Source organism: Cucurbita pepo, chromosome LG09 (assembly GCF_002806865.2).
Source record: "Cucurbita pepo subsp. pepo cultivar mu-cu-16 chromosome LG09, ASM280686v2, whole genome shotgun sequence".
NCBI classification, from domain to species: Eukaryota; Viridiplantae; Streptophyta; class Magnoliopsida; order Cucurbitales; family Cucurbitaceae; genus Cucurbita; species Cucurbita pepo.
Window position 1 is genome coordinate 527,863 of NC_036646.1, and position 14,256 is coordinate 542,118.

A 14,256-nucleotide genomic window follows, 5' to 3' on the forward strand; every position below is an offset into this window, starting at 1 on the left:
GGTATGAAAAAGATTAGAACTTTGAGAAGAAAACATGTTGAAGAACAACACCCAGATGAGTTTTTGTCTATGGCTGCTTACTTTTAGTTGTCTCCCATTGTTCCACTTGTTTGATTGAACTCTGTTTTGTACTATGAACAAAAAGAAGCGATGCCGGATCATATGGCGGCGGCAGAGTGCAGGGGCTTGTCTCTGCAGGGCTCTTCACCAACGATTCTGTCATGAATTCTTGAGTGAGCCCTTGAGCTGGACAAGCCATGGCCTCGGAACAAAGCTCGATCGCGTCGGGCGGTATCGTTGGCTTGAATGTTAGAAGTTTAGAGTATTGTGTTAGGAGATGAAACATGTAGTCATATACATACTCCATTTTCAGCTCCTCTTGGATGAAACTGGCTGCTGTCTTGCCAATGGCCTGCGCCTGAGCCAACCATGAAACATAGACAATCTATGATCCTAAGCTCTAACATAGACATGAACATGAACATGAACTCAAACCAAACTGTGGTTACCTTTTGCTGATGGCTGTTGCCCCAATCAACTGCAAATTTGATAGACCTCGCGTTAGACCTCGCGTGAAGAAGTCGTAGTAGCGCGGTTTTACGAGTAATGTAACGGAATCGCAAGCAAGAATGTATTTTTCACTTACAGACCAAGCTGATCCTTCAATATAGATTTTGTACCTGCAAATGAGTATAAAGGAATGAACAAGGAAAGTTGTTGTTAAAGAACAACAAAGAGAGTTTCAAATTTTACTTATGAACACATTGCTTTGCAAGATCTGATTGCTTGTATCCTTGCTGGGATTCTTTCATCCAATCCTGAAAATTGATTATCCAACCATTATAAGAATTTCTATCCAACGAGCTCGATCGCCTCGCTATCGAGCTATTTTTCTACAGATATGATGATGATGAATGCATACGTATAGTTGTTGGAATGAGTTTTGAGTGAGTTATGTTCGACAACGTTCGAACGTAAACCGATACCTGAGCGAATACACGAGCATTCCAATCTCGTTGGTCGGAGACATTGCATTTAAGTAGATCTTTTCGGGTTTCGGCAACCTCCGGATTTCCCTTCCAATAAGCATAAGGCTCTCTACTCTTCCATGGGATCTTTTTGTTCCCTTCTATTAGGTCCTTCAACAATGGCTCCCATGGCTTTATATTGATCTCTGGCCTGCAAAAGTCCAACAATGTATTCAATCATCACAAGATTATATATATATATATATATATATATATATATAGATATAGATATTCTCGAGTGCTCTTTTCGTGTTTTGATCCTAAATTTTTCATATTAATATCTTTTAAGAACGTTTACGGGGGGTGGGGGGGGAGTTTAGTATGACTACTCGGTTTCGTTCTTGGCAACATTTAATTTTTCGGTTTATGATAAAATAGAATAATATTTTTAGAAAATTTCTATTTTTAATAAAAAAATCTTAGAAAAACAAAATAATATTTCAAGAAGAATAAACACCCTATTGGGACAATTTGTAAGAAGTCAAAGGTTGACTTACCAACCCCAGAAGGACCAATCAGGAAAAACAATATCCAGCGTGGCATCATCTCCACAATAACGAAACAAAGGAGGTGGGGCCGGCCCATTAGGCCCACTAAAATGGGAAGTCAAAATCACAGGCCAGTCAACGCAATCAAACATCAGCTCCAAATCAGGCACTTTCCCAGGGTACCTCCGTAGCAACTGTAGGATCCCCCACACCGTAAAAGTATCTCTCGTCTGAAACGACTTCCGATAAGTCTTCACGTAAGCCTTCCCGTTCACAATCGCCAGCCGGAAATTCGCCGTCCGTTGGCCAGCCTCCATCGTGGCCCTCGTGATCCCCGTCCGGGCCCACGGCCTCAGGTCCTCGTGAATCGAACGGAAGTAATCCGGACACGTCACTGGTTCTGGATGATTCGGATCTTCCTCCAATGTCCAATTGGTCGGGTAGCTGGCAGGGCAGACACCGGCCTTCACGTTATTGAAGGACGTGCAATCGAGTGGGAATTCGACTTGTCGTCGTCGGAGTGGCATTTTCGGTATTTGGGAAGTGTTGTTGCTCCCTCTAAAATTACCCCCTGCCGTCTGAAATCAATAAAATCCTCCTTAATTTCCGGAATTTAGACAAAAAAAAAATATTTTTTTATACTAATTATGCATTAAGAAACTTACATTTGAATCGAGGAGACGCGTGGAGAGGAACGCGCCGGCGAGGAGGAAGAGAGAGAAGAAGAGAATGAGAGAGAATCTCGCCGGAGACTTGAGAGATGGCTTGAAGAGATGATCTGAGAAGTGGCGAGAGACCCAAGAGGCATAATTTGAGAACCTCTGGTGGAATCCGGCGTCCCTCATTGTTTAACGTTGTCTCCTTTTCAGCTTCAGGCCCACCGGCGCAGTTGACAGTGGGCGGAGGAGAGGCGGTCCGGCGAAATTTGACTTGTCGGGAAAAATGGTAGATGGGTGTTGGTTGAAAAAATGGAAGATTGAAGTTGTGAAGAAGAGAACAAAAATGGAGGTTTTAATGTGATTGATTGACGTGTCTAATAAGAACCTTAGAAAAGTACTCCAAAAATCTCTTACCCCATTTTAAAATTTTAAAACTTTATGGATTTTATTAAATAAATTCAACATAAAGGCTTCATCATACCCCAGTTATTTATTTATTTATTTACAATTTTAAAAAATCTTGGAAATAATTTTGTAGTGAGAAATTTTGTAAGAACGATGAATAAAATTTAAGGCGTTTAAAGTTTAAAAGTCAAATTATGTACTTAGGAGTTGTAAAAGTTATGTAATATTAAAAAATTTTGGGGCTAAATTAAATGATACCCATTTATTTGGAGAGAGAAAAAGGCAAAAATGAATAAGATTTAAGGTGGTAAAGTTTAAAAGTCAAATTATACGATCATCTGTTCTATCCTTTAGTAGGACTGGATGGCCTAAGATGCATAAGATGCATATGATACAAAAATCTAATAACAAAAAGCAAAAACAATTTGCAGCCACTCTTACCTGCCCACGTGTCTGCTAAGAAACACAGTAAGCTATGTTACTTTATTTTACTTCACATCACTAGCAAATATTGTTCTGTTTGGACTTTCTCTTTCGAGTTTCTCCTCGAGATTTTAGAACGCGTCTATTAGGGAGAGGTTTCCACACCCTTATAAGGAACACCTTTGCTAGGGATGCTTCGTTCTCTTCTCCAACCGATGTGGGATCTCACAATCCACACCCCTTGGGTGCCTGACTCTAATATCATTTGTAACAGCTCAAGCCCACCACTAGCCAATATTGTCCTCTTTAAGCTTTCCCTTTTGGGCTTCCCTTCAAGGTTTTAAAACGTGCCTATTAGGAAAGGTTTCTACACCCATATAAGAAATGGGTCATTCCCTTCTCCAACCAAAAGTGAAAGCCCAAAAGTGAAAGGCCGAAGAGGACAATATGTGCTAGTAGTGAGCTTCAGCTGTTACAATAGTTCTACGGTTCACAATCTTATTACAAAGCATTATAAACCTTCAATTTCAACAGTCTCAGAGAATATAAATACAAAAACAGCAACAAATACTGTCATTTTGCTGCTAATAAGAATCAAATAAGTGAACTCTAGGATGTAGAGCACAAGGAGCTGCCATTTTATAAAGCAGGGAGTATCACAACAGAAAAAACTATACCACTGTTCTTCGAACCAGTGCCAACTTTTCCAACCCTGCAGCTAAACTATTGTATAGATTATGTTCATTCCTCCTTGTAAGTCATACCAGATTCAACTAGAAACATTCTACGGCTAAAACGATAAGGGAGAGAAGAACATAGACTAAAACAAATAAGAACACACAAAGTTAGAAAGACAGGGACTAAGTTTCATAATGGAATAACAGTTATGGCTACATCTATGTATCATATGGTTATTAATCAATATCAGGAAACCAAGGAGTAGCTGCCTCTTCAATTTCTCATCTGGTTATTAATTAATAATCTCCAACTACAAACCCTCATCCTACTGATCTAGCATCTTCTATATCCCTTGAATTTCGTCACTAAATGCGCGTATTGCCCCTTCTCGACCATATGTGTAATAACTTTGTGAGCCTCGGAAAGCTGTCCAGCGTTTCGCAAATAACTTACAAGGGTACTATATACAAGAAAATTTGGTTTGCAGCCTCGGGATTCCATTTCTTCGAGCATAGTATAAGCTTCCTCGAATTCGCCGACCATACAAAACCCACGAATCATGGAGTTGTATGTAAATACATTAGGGAGTTGGCCCTTTATTACCATCTCATCGAAAAGTTCTCGAGCCTTTTCGTGCTCCCCAGCTACTGTATAGCTTGTGATCATCACAGTGTAGCAAACGACATCAGGAGTGCAACCGTTATTAGAAAGTTCATCAAAAAAATATTTGCAAGCATCCAAATTTCCAGCCCGACTAAGTCCATTTATCAACGTCGTGAAGTGAAGAATGCTCGGATCAGAGCCCACTTCCCTCATGTGGTTCAAAAGGTTTAAAGCTGCAAGAGGCTTGTCTCCTTTGCCAAGAACATAGAGAAGAATGTTATAAGTATGATAATCAGGAGAGAACCCATTCCTGGCCATTTCATCAAGCAACCTGTGAAACTGATCCAATTTCCCCAATTTGCACCTTGCATACAATAGCAAATTATATGTCAGCATGTCCGAGCTATGACCATCAAGCAGCATTTGCTGATACACCCATTCAATCAACTTGTACTGTTTTATACCAAGAAGTGCATGGAGAATGGCATTATACGAGTGCTTAAACGGCCTGTAATTGAACGTTTTCGATTTGATAAACCTCTCGACAACTTTCCTAGCCAAGCCTGCATCACCACAAGTACATATCAATAAGGTGAATGTCCTTGCAGTAACAGGGTACCCTTTCTCAGTCATCTCATCAACTAACCTCCACATAGCCTTGAACTCCTCACATTCAGCAAATATTTTCATGATCATATGATACGAACTCGCGGTGTGGTTGAAATTCTCAATCTTACCAGACCACACGAAGAACTTGTACCCCAATTTTGCACACTGAGTTTTGTTTAGAACATTTATGCTTCTCAAAATCCCCCTCAAAACTTCCCTAACAAGAACTCCTGAGACCTTTAGTTGGAGTTCATCCAAAGCCACTAATGTGTCAAATCCAGGCCCATCCTGTTTGAGAACCTCAAGAACTTTTCCAGCATCAGTTTTCGAATCCTCTAGAAAACCCCTTCTCACAGACAAATCATCGCATCTAAGACTCTCAAACTCACAAGACTCTGATCTCTCGAACCCCTTCTTATAGGGTTCCATAACAAACTCAAATCGGTCATCACTACCAAAACTCCGATTCCAAATTGTTCGACGCACAATGAAAGAATTTGAAACCAATCTGCAGACTATCCGCGCACTCAGAAGCGATAAAGCGTTCATGATTGATACCCATTATCGATAAAGACTCACAATACTTAAGGAAATTGAGTAATCTATTAAGAAAGCAAAAATGGGCAAGTGGGGAATCGCCGAAGCGTTTGTTTTCCCAAATTGGGCGGCACCCATTTAACACGAACACTCCCAATCTTGCAATAGGTATTGAATCCAACACAAAATCCTCATTTGAAAGATGAATTTCAATGTAGCAGAGAAAAATTTCGAGTTTGAATAAGACTTATCTGGGATTTTGCGATTTTGTTGCGATCTTCGAAGCTTGACGCTTGAAAACAAGCTTGAAGTTTGTTCTTCAAATTGGGGGCAACAAGTTAAGATCGTAGTTGAACTAAAGAAAGACAGAGAGAGTGAAGCGAGAGAAGCGTTGCTAGGTTACCTCAATTCTCGACAGCCTGCCGATCGTCGTTTCTCCACCCACTTTCCTTCACTACCCACCGGTTCGACATGTCGAACATAAATTGATTATAAATATATTCGAAAGTTTTTATCATTATTAATTTTTTTTTTTAAAAAAAAAATCTGATTTATCCTTTGTTTTTTTTTCAGAAAAATAAAAATTAAATTAAAATTCACATTATTTATTTAAAAAAACATAAATTAAACTTTTGAACTTTCAAATCTTAGACCCTTGTTTCAATTGCATCAACATTATGTACGTTTTCTGTGAACGGGGATCGCTCGCCAGATAGGTCAGATTGGTGCAACTATTTTTGAGAACATATGACTATTGTTCGAGAACAAGGAGAGGGGCGAAATGATTTCTCGATCTACTAATAGCTGTCCAGAAAGAAAAACATCGTCTCTTAGATGTTTTATATTGCTTCGATCTCTCCTATGCGTAAAATGTTGTCTTGCTTAGAGCCATCGTTTTTTACTCGCCTATGATGTAAACCCGTGTTGATTATATGATAAGATATTTCTTAATTTGGAAGCTCATAATGCCAAGTGCCAACTCATAATAAGACATATTTGGTCACTTCTCAATTCATCATCCTCTTTCAAATACCAACTCCTCACACTTCCCTTCTTCTTCCTCCAACTATAATATCTCAACCACTCTCTCTCTCGTTTATTTCTCTCTCTTAACTCAGAAAATGGCTGACGATGAGCCCAAGAAGCTGGAATCTGAACCTCCGTCCGAGCCCCCTCCGCCGCAAGCGGCGGAGCTGGTGGAGGAGCCGACTAAAAACGTGGCGGAGGAGAAATCAATCATCCAGTTAACCCCGCCGGAGAAGACGCCGGCTGATGACTCCAAACCTCTGCTTATCATTGAAAGTAATTTACAGACATAAAGCTCTTAACTTTTTCATTTGTTTTCATTCTTTTTCGCTTTTTGGAGCTGTTTGGTTGATGGGAAAAGAAAATTAAAAGGAAAAAGGAATAAAAAAGTGATTGAATTTTGGAATTCATCTTGCTCTGTTTTGACAGAGACTGAAGCAAAAACAGAGGAGAAACAGAGTAGCTCAATTAATAGAGGTAATTAACTAGCCATATGAAGTGATTAATGTCAATAATTTAATACCCAGATGAAAAATTGAATAAATTTCTTTGTTTTTATGGTTCTTAGATGCTGAGCTTGCAAGAGTAGCAACAGAGAAGAGACTGACACTCATTAAAGCTTGGGAAGAGAGTGAAAAATCAAGAACAGAGAACAGGTACCCATAATTTTGTGTTGAGTATTAAAGAGATTTAAGGTAGATAGCTAATGGAGTTCATTGAGCAGAGCTCACAAAAAGCTATCAGAAATTGGGTCATGGGAGAGCAGCAAGAAAGCGGCGGTGGAAGCTGAGCTAAAACAGATCGAGGTAAGCAATATGAAAGTGGAATCTGTTTGGATGCCGAGAAAATTTTGGTGTGAAAATATATGTTTGTGTTTGAGAACAGGAGAAGTTTGAGAAGAAGAAAGCGGAATATGTTGAGAAAATGAAGAACAAAATAGCATTGATTCATAAAGCAGCAGAAGAGAAGAAGGCAGTGATTGAAGCGAAACGTGGAGAAGAGAAGCTTAAAGCAGAGGAAATTGCTGCAAAATACAGAGCCACTGGAACTGCTCCAAAGAAGATTCTTGGTTGTTTCTAAAGCAACCTCTCTGTCTCTCTTTCTTTTCTACGTGAAATTGCTTGTTTCTTTGGATTATATATGTTCGTTCTTAATTTAATCAAAGATTTAAGAAGAAGTTACGTTATTACAAAGAATACGGTATCAACTCATGTTCTTATGATATCAGTTCATGATCGAGCGTTACGTATCCAAAATAGAATATTTACGAATACCCTTTACTTGAAACAACTTTACGAGCAAGTTGTTTAAGTTTGGCTATAAAATGAGAGGCTTCACAAATGAGAAAGTGAAATTAAACATGGTGAAGCTGACAATGGTGGGAAGGGTTAGGGATGGAGTGCCACTTGCACAAGGCATTAGGTATGTCAATGAAGAGACTGACGATGTTTTGGGGTACAAACAGCAAGCTGAGTTCATACTCAAACAGATCTCTAGAGGGGCTTTGTCATCTCCAAAAATGGCCATTCAAATGCATCATCACTCTTTCATGTACCGTTCTAACTCTCTTTTCTTTACGTTGATTTCGACATATCGAGTTAAAATATCTTTTTAGGCTCAATTCAATCTCGATCGAGTTTAAAATATTGGGTTGGGTCGGGTTGATTTAGGCTGGTCAGTCATAAAATTTAAGAAGAACTCGTGAACCAACTCAACTCATAAATTTTTTTTTTCTGGGTTGCATCAATTAGTTACTTGATGGAGAACGGAGTGTGTTACATGACGTTATGCGATTCTTTATACCCAAGAAAGCTGGCTATCCATTACTTGCAAGATCTGCAAAGGGAGTTTTCCAAGTTTGATGATGCCCTACTAAACAGCCTTGTCAAACCCTATAGTTACCCCAAATTTGGTAACCTTTCTCAACCCTCTTCATCCATGCCTGCCCGACCTAGGGCAAAAATAAAAGAATATATGTCTTATTCTCGCTCGTGTCCCTACTTTACTTTCTTCTAAAGAAATGTAAATCATTTACTACTAACAACTCGAATAGCTAGGCCGTGATTACCCAAATCAAGATAAATTGACTGCATTGTTGAATTGAAATACTCATAACCTACTTGATGTATGCAGATAATATTATTAGCAATATTAGGAAGCGATATATTGATACAAGAACACAAGCCAATCTATACAAGCTCAATGATAACCGTGGTCAAATTGATCTAGACATGATCACTTGTTCGTTCTCTGAAATTTTTGAAAGAAGGAGAAAGATAACGGGTAATTGTTCTTAATTTTTAAGCGATAATAATTCAAATTAGTTTTTGATTAACCGAGCTTTTGTAGATACGATGGAAAGATCAATTTGTAATGCAAATTCCTCTTCCATTTGGAGCTATTCGTTTCTGAAGGTAATTTAGTTGATTTTCTTTCATTTTCTTTCATTTTCTTTCATTTTCTTGGCAACCAAACAAAGGGTAAGCATTAATTTTTGTTTGTATGGACAGGAAATTGGCTTGAAATGGACGCCAATGGTTGTAACGTTTGGTGCAGTGCTTGTGCTTTTATGGGCTTCCTTTCTTCTCTTCGACATCTCATTAGCTCATCATAATCAATTTGTAATTCTATATAACAATAGAAAATTGTTTCACTAATTTTAATTAAATTCCCTCGTGTAATTTTATGACTAAATTAATAAAAATATCCGTCCTAAAACTACTTCTAACTTTAAAAAAAATTTAAAAAATATTTTTAGTTTTTAGAGGTAAACGGTTAATATTTATTTCAAAAATACTGTTCAAATTTTAAAAGTGTTTCAAAAATATATTTGAACCTTCAATTTTTTTAATAATATTCTTAATTTTTTTAAAAATTAAAGAAATATGGTTACTGTTAGTACCACGTTTCAAATGTATTCTAACATTAAAAAATTTAGAGCTGATCTATAAGGTGTAATAGGCGTCTAGTGAGAATTTATTTATTTATTATTATTATTTTTTTTTGAGGTAAAAAGTGTTAATGGAATGCTATTTTATTTTTTTAAATCAAGAGTATTTTAAGGTCATTTTTGTATAATATATATTTATTTTTTTTAAAAAAATTATTAAATACAAAACTTAAAAGTGGAGAGGGTAAAGTTGTAAATTCACCTATGCACCATAGGCTTGAATGCCTATAAAAATTGGTTTTTTATGCAACTATTTTCGTTCTATGCAACTGTACAAAATCGGTTGAAGGCCGCCTCTTCCCGCCATTGTCAACTCCTATAAATTATGAATGGCCTGCAACTTGGAGGCCAAATTTCAGAGATATTACCGAGATGCAGCTTCGTGCAGCTCAAACAAATCCACGCTCTCCTCTTAACATCATCTATTCACCAAAGCATCCATGTTTTTTCGAGCTTTCTTCGACGAACCACCGAATTGGGGACCATGGATTACGCAAGTCTTGTGTTTTCTCATCTCAATCCCAGTTTCAGAACCGAAGTTCAATTCTGGAATGCGATGGTTAGGGGCTATGCTTTTAATGGCCCTGTCGAGAAATCTGTGTCCTTGTATGGCGAATTGCTTCAGAGAGGGCTCAAACCCCATAATTTCACCTACCCATATGTGCTAAACTCATGTGCTGATTTGGGTTGGTTCTGGGATGGGAAAAAAGTGCATTGCCGAATTATCAAGACTGGATTTTCGTTAAACTATTCTGTTTCTGATGCGCTTTTAAATTTGTATTTGAAAATTTCAGAATTTTCTGGACCTGGGGCTGTTTCTGATGGGAAGGTCTGGGATGCTCGCAAGCTGTTCGATGAAATGCGTGATAGAACTATTGAAGTTTGGAACCGAATGATCTTGGTGTATATGAGAACTGGGGATGTCTATGGTGCACGGCAGTTGTTTGATAGTATCGAAGATCGAGATGTCGTTTCATGGAATACGATGATTTCTGGTTATGTTAAAGTACGAGACATAGCGAAAGCAAGAGAGTTATTCGAACAAATGCCGGAGAAGAATATTGTGTCTTGGACTTCAATGATTGGGGCATATGCCAAAGCTGGAGATATTATTACAGCAAGAATGTTTTTCAATAAAATGCCTCAAAGAAATGTGGTGTCTTGGAATTCTATGGTTTCTAGCTACGTTCAACACAGGGATTTTCAGGAAGCACGGAATCTCTTTATCCAAATGCTATCAGAAGGCATAACTCCTGATAGGTATACTTTTGTTTCTGTTTTATCAGCTTGTTCTCATTTGGGGGATCTAGAGTTTGGGAAGTGGATACATTACTTGATTGATGATTTCTCTCAACTTGGAGTTATATCTGCAACTGCCCTTGTTGAAATGTATGCAAAATGTGGAGACATTAACAGAGCTTTTACTATTTTCATCAAAATCGGGACGAAGGACGTGTTTTGTTGGAACGTTATGCTGAAATCACTTGCCCTCCATGGAAAGGCTCAAGATGCCATTAAATTACTCTCTTTGATGCAAAAAGAAGGCTTGAAGCCAAATGACTTCACCTTTCTTGGAGCTTTGTTCGCCTGCAGCCATGGAGGCATGACAGAAGAAGGTCAAATCATATTTGATAACATGCAGAAGGAACATGGGATTAGCCCTACGATCGAACATTATGGTTGTGTCATTGATTTGCTTAGTCGAAACGGTCGATTAGAGGAAGCACTGCGTATAGTAGACCAGATGCCGTTTGAGCCTGATGTTGCAATATGGGGAGCTTTGCTGGGTGGTTGCAAGTTAAGAAGTGATTTCAAGAGAGCAGAAGAAATAGTTGAGAGAGTGAGAAAATTGAGATCAAATGAAGGTGGAATCCATGTGAGCTTGTCGAACATGTATGCATCAGTTGAGCATTGGCAAGAGGCTCTAACTGCAAGGGAAAAGATGGAAGAGGAGAATATATTAAAGAAAACTGGCCAGAGTAGTGTTATTTATGCACCCTGTGGAAGCTCAACGTTCACAAGATACTTTCAAGAGGATAATGGCTAACATCATGGCGAGGCATTTTCATTGGGTTATAATGGAATGATGTAGCAACACCTCAAAAGAGTATTTATCTGATACAAGAAATCGAATAAAATCAAACCAATCTAAGTTCGGTTGGGTTCATATTAGTTCAATAACCAGTTGGTCACTAGTTTCCGAGTGGGGTGTGGTTTGGTTTGGTTAACCCTTTATTTCTTACCAGGCATGCTTTCTTTTCTAAGCATATAAGATGTGTGAGATCCCCTCGGTTAGAGAGTAAAATGAATTATTTCCTATAAAGGTGTGGAAATCTCTTCCTAGCTGACGGCGATATGTAACGGGTCAAAGCAAACAATATTTAAAAACCAGATTCTAAATCCTAATTCCTTCCGTAGTGTTACACATTTCATTGCAATATACATAATACATTTTTGGCCCTTCAGAGGAAGTCATTTACCCTTTAAGGAGGCTAAGAACAATCTCAACTCTCTTGCTTTTCTCTCATGTTCAGGTGACTGATCATTTTCTGTGTCACTCAAATCAATTACATCAATCTTTTCACAGTTTCCCTGTCGAAATTTGCAGGTTTGAATTGCAGGTGAAGGGCTTAAGAGATCGATGACCTCAACGTTCTCTGTACCGTGAGCATGATCAACAATGGTTGGTTCGACGTCAAGAATAATATCTTGCAACTCATCCAAACCAGTAGCAGAGTTACTGTTTTCCGAAACTATTGGAGCTTGGGAAAGATTACGAACTGCCCTGCTTTCAGATTCAATTTCAAGCAACAGAGTTTGGAATCTTTCATCAATTTCAGCCACAGTAGCCTCTGACTTCTTTGTTTTTGTTCTGCACTTATTTGGTTTTCTTCCTTGAGCTCTTTGCTCTTCAAATTCTACAATCATCTCCGGACAGGCACTGTGAAATATTAAAAAAGAAATAGTTGTGAAGTATCCAAATCGTCATTTGTTATAGAAGAAATTATGTAAGGACACTCCATACCTCTGCAAGAGATCTGCTGGTACAACAGATGAACTAAGCCCATCTAAATTTTTCCATGAAACCTCATAGCATTCGTTCCCCTGGACTTTTCGGTGCTTGACGATTCCAGAAACAGGACAACTTACAGGTACCTGTAATAAAAAAAACGCAATCAAACAGTATCCATATCAGTAACAACTGATAAAAGTACCTCTTGAAGAAATAAACATACTTCTTGAAGTGGAATGTTGAAACCGAGGTTTGATGTGTTCGAACGAAGATTAGCAAATCGTCGTAGATCTTTTTCTGCTATCTTTGGAAGAATGTACTCATCTGAACCATGCATGGGTTATTCACAAGCTAAACGAACCATTTTCTAGTTAGCTCCAAAGATGAAGCAAAAAAAAAGAACCTGTTTTCTCAGGAGGCCAAGCAAAAAATTCGGCACAGAACTGCTGAAGCTTGGCACGTTGAAAAGAATGCTGAATAAGAACCCTGTAGAGAGAAAAAAAAGTGCTGAAGGCATATGAATTTCACAAAATCTACATACATTGCAAAAAGGAAAGTTCGAAGACTAATCGTGTAAATATCAATCTGACACAAAATTACAAGCCTCGAAGTAAACGAAGCCCACTGCTAACAAATATTGTCCGCTTTGGCCCGTTATGTATCACCATCAACCTCACGGTTTTAAAACGCATTTTCTAGGGAGAGATTTCTATACCCTTATAAAGAATGTTTCGTTCTCCTCTCCAACCAACGTGGGATCTCTCACAAAGAAAGACTCTTGCAAACACAGAGTACAGAACTATTTGTAATGTAATTCCAAAGGTTCAACAAGCTCACCTAGTCACAGCATCAGAATCAGCCGAATGGCATTTGGGTCTCAAATAGGCATCAATGACTTGTGAAAACTCCTCACATTTATGCATGTACTGCCCATCCCCTGTACAACCAAACCAAAGTAACCCACATCACAAATCAAAACTTGATTGACCTATCATATCAGAATAGTATCAAAACTGCACTATTTAAGTTCCTAAGCCCACTAGTGAGGCTAAGAAGGTTGTTTTTTAGTTTATATCCAAGGCTCAAATTCCCCTATTCCACTTCTTTTAGTGTTGAAAAAGGAGAATGAAGCTTGATAGAAGTAATATGACCAGAATTACGAAGTCCTGGCTTCTTGGAATTTTTCCCCTTCTTTGTGAAAGACAGTCCTTCAGATGCAATTTTTTGAAGGACAGTGCTATCTCCTACTGCTTTAACAATCTGACAAGCAGATTCCTACGAAGTGTACAAAAACAGCATAGACATAGTTACATGCTGCAGTCGAATTGTTAGTATAAAAAGCAATCCAACAGAGAAAAACAGGAGTTGAAACCTACACGACCCATGCCATAAACGCCTTGCGAGTAGTCACTGCCAAGAAGTAGGGCCAAAGCAATCTGGAAATCACAAAATGATTCGGTAATGATAACATATTTGATCATAGAAAGAGAAAAGCTCATCTTTCAAGTGAAACATCGTAACAGCCTAAGCCCACCGCTAGCAGATATTGTCCTATTTGGTCTTTTCCTTCCGGACTTCCACTCAAAGTTTTAAACGCTTCTGTTAAGGAGATGTTTTCACACTCTTATAAAGAATTTGTTCCCCTCTCCAACAAATGTGGGATCTCACAATCCACCCCCCTTGGGGACCCAGTATACTCGTTGGCACATTCTCCGGTGTCTGGCTCTAATACCATTTGTAACAGCCCAAACCCACTGCTAGCCAATATCGTCCTATTTGATCTTTCCCTTCCGAGCTTCCCTTCAAGGTTTTAAAACGCGTCTGTTAGGGGGGGGGG

General features: G+C 38.5%; 6 protein-coding genes across 6 annotated transcripts in view; 3 read left to right on the forward strand and 3 right to left on the reverse strand.

Moving 5' to 3' along the window:
• Positions 1–2: 2 nt before the first annotated feature.
• LOC111801782 (O-glucosyltransferase rumi homolog) lies at positions 3–2,607 on the reverse strand. Its single transcript, XM_023685938.1, is given in 7 exon segments — positions 3–418; positions 510–562; positions 565–680; positions 754–818; positions 987–1,179; positions 1,526–2,094; positions 2,182–2,607. Coding segments are annotated over 7 exon segments (1,527 nt in total). The 5' UTR covers positions 2,362–2,607; the 3' UTR covers positions 3–67.
• Positions 2,608–3,597: 990 nt separating this feature from the next.
• On the reverse strand, positions 3,598–5,901 carry LOC111802673 (pentatricopeptide repeat-containing protein At1g55630-like). Its single transcript, XM_023687120.1, has 2 exons — positions 5,834–5,901; positions 3,598–5,747 (listed from the first exon to the last, which is right to left on the reverse strand). Exon 2 carries the CDS (start codon positions 5,440–5,442, stop codon positions 4,015–4,017), a length of 1,428 nt encoding a protein of 475 aa, XP_023542888.1. The 5' UTR covers positions 5,443–5,747; positions 5,834–5,901; the 3' UTR covers positions 3,598–4,014.
• A 574-nt stretch (positions 5,902–6,475) lies between these two features.
• LOC111801607 (remorin) lies at positions 6,476–7,642 on the forward strand. The gene is made up of 5 exons (XM_023685648.1): positions 6,476–6,732; positions 6,886–6,933; positions 7,025–7,112; positions 7,181–7,262; positions 7,342–7,642. The coding sequence occupies exons 1-5, from the start codon at positions 6,552–6,554 to the stop codon at positions 7,534–7,536; spliced, it is 594 nt and encodes a 197-aa protein (XP_023541416.1). The 5' UTR covers positions 6,476–6,551; the 3' UTR covers positions 7,537–7,642.
• Positions 7,643–7,752: 110 nt separating this feature from the next.
• On the forward strand, positions 7,753–9,123 carry LOC111801605 (25.3 kDa vesicle transport protein). The gene is made up of 5 exons (XM_023685645.1): positions 7,753–8,007; positions 8,208–8,368; positions 8,590–8,739; positions 8,806–8,870; positions 8,967–9,123. The coding sequence occupies exons 1-5, from the start codon at positions 7,781–7,783 to the stop codon at positions 9,111–9,113; spliced, it is 750 nt and encodes a 249-aa protein (XP_023541413.1). The 5' UTR covers positions 7,753–7,780; the 3' UTR covers positions 9,114–9,123.
• Positions 9,124–9,685: 562 nt separating this feature from the next.
• LOC111801602 (pentatricopeptide repeat-containing protein At3g29230-like) lies at positions 9,686–11,557 on the forward strand. Its single transcript, XM_023685641.1, has one exon. The coding sequence runs from the start codon at positions 9,732–9,734 to the stop codon at positions 11,451–11,453; it is 1,722 nt and encodes a 573-aa protein (XP_023541409.1). The 5' UTR covers positions 9,686–9,731; the 3' UTR covers positions 11,454–11,557.
• Positions 11,558–11,764: 207 nt separating this feature from the next.
• LOC111801603 (flap endonuclease GEN-like 2) overlaps positions 11,765–14,256 on the reverse strand; it is a 4,887-nt gene continuing 2,395 nt past the window's right edge. Inside the window, exons 8-14 of the mRNA XM_023685642.1 lie at positions 13,796–13,855; positions 13,571–13,694; positions 13,257–13,356; positions 12,823–12,905; positions 12,643–12,743; positions 12,432–12,562; positions 11,765–12,347 (exon numbers count right to left, since the gene is read on the reverse strand). Of these exons, the coding sequence (XP_023541410.1) occupies positions 11,879–12,347; positions 12,432–12,562; positions 12,643–12,743; positions 12,823–12,905; positions 13,257–13,356; positions 13,571–13,694; positions 13,796–13,855 (1,068 nt within the window). The 3' untranslated portion in view covers positions 11,765–11,878. The remainder of the gene's footprint in view (positions 12,348–12,431; positions 12,563–12,642; positions 12,744–12,822; positions 12,906–13,256; positions 13,357–13,570; positions 13,695–13,795; positions 13,856–14,256) is intronic.

Coding starts and splice junctions, on each gene's coding strand:
- LOC111802673 (XM_023687120.1), bottom strand. CDS start 5,442: ATGAACGCTTTATCGCTTCTGAGTGCGCGGATAGTCTGCAGATTGGTT.
- LOC111801607 (XM_023685648.1), top strand. CDS start 6,552: ATGGCTGACGATGAGCCCAAGAAGCTGGAATCTGAACCTCCGTCCGAG. Junction 6,733..6,885: donor ACCTCTGCTTATCATTGAAA/GTAATTTACAGA, acceptor CTGTTTTGACAG/AGACTGAAGCAAAAACAGAG. Junction 7,113..7,180: donor AAATCAAGAACAGAGAACAG/GTACCCATAATT, acceptor TTCATTGAGCAG/AGCTCACAAAAAGCTATCAG.
- LOC111801605 (XM_023685645.1), top strand. CDS start 7,781: ATGAGAGGCTTCACAAATGAGAAAGTGAAATTAAACATGGTGAAGCTG. Junction 8,008..8,207: donor ATGCATCATCACTCTTTCAT/GTACCGTTCTAA, acceptor TGCATCAATTAG/TTACTTGATGGAGAACGGAG. Junction 8,740..8,805: donor AAGAAGGAGAAAGATAACGG/GTAATTGTTCTT, acceptor GAGCTTTTGTAG/ATACGATGGAAAGATCAATT.
- LOC111801602 (XM_023685641.1), top strand. CDS start 9,732: ATGAATGGCCTGCAACTTGGAGGCCAAATTTCAGAGATATTACCGAGA.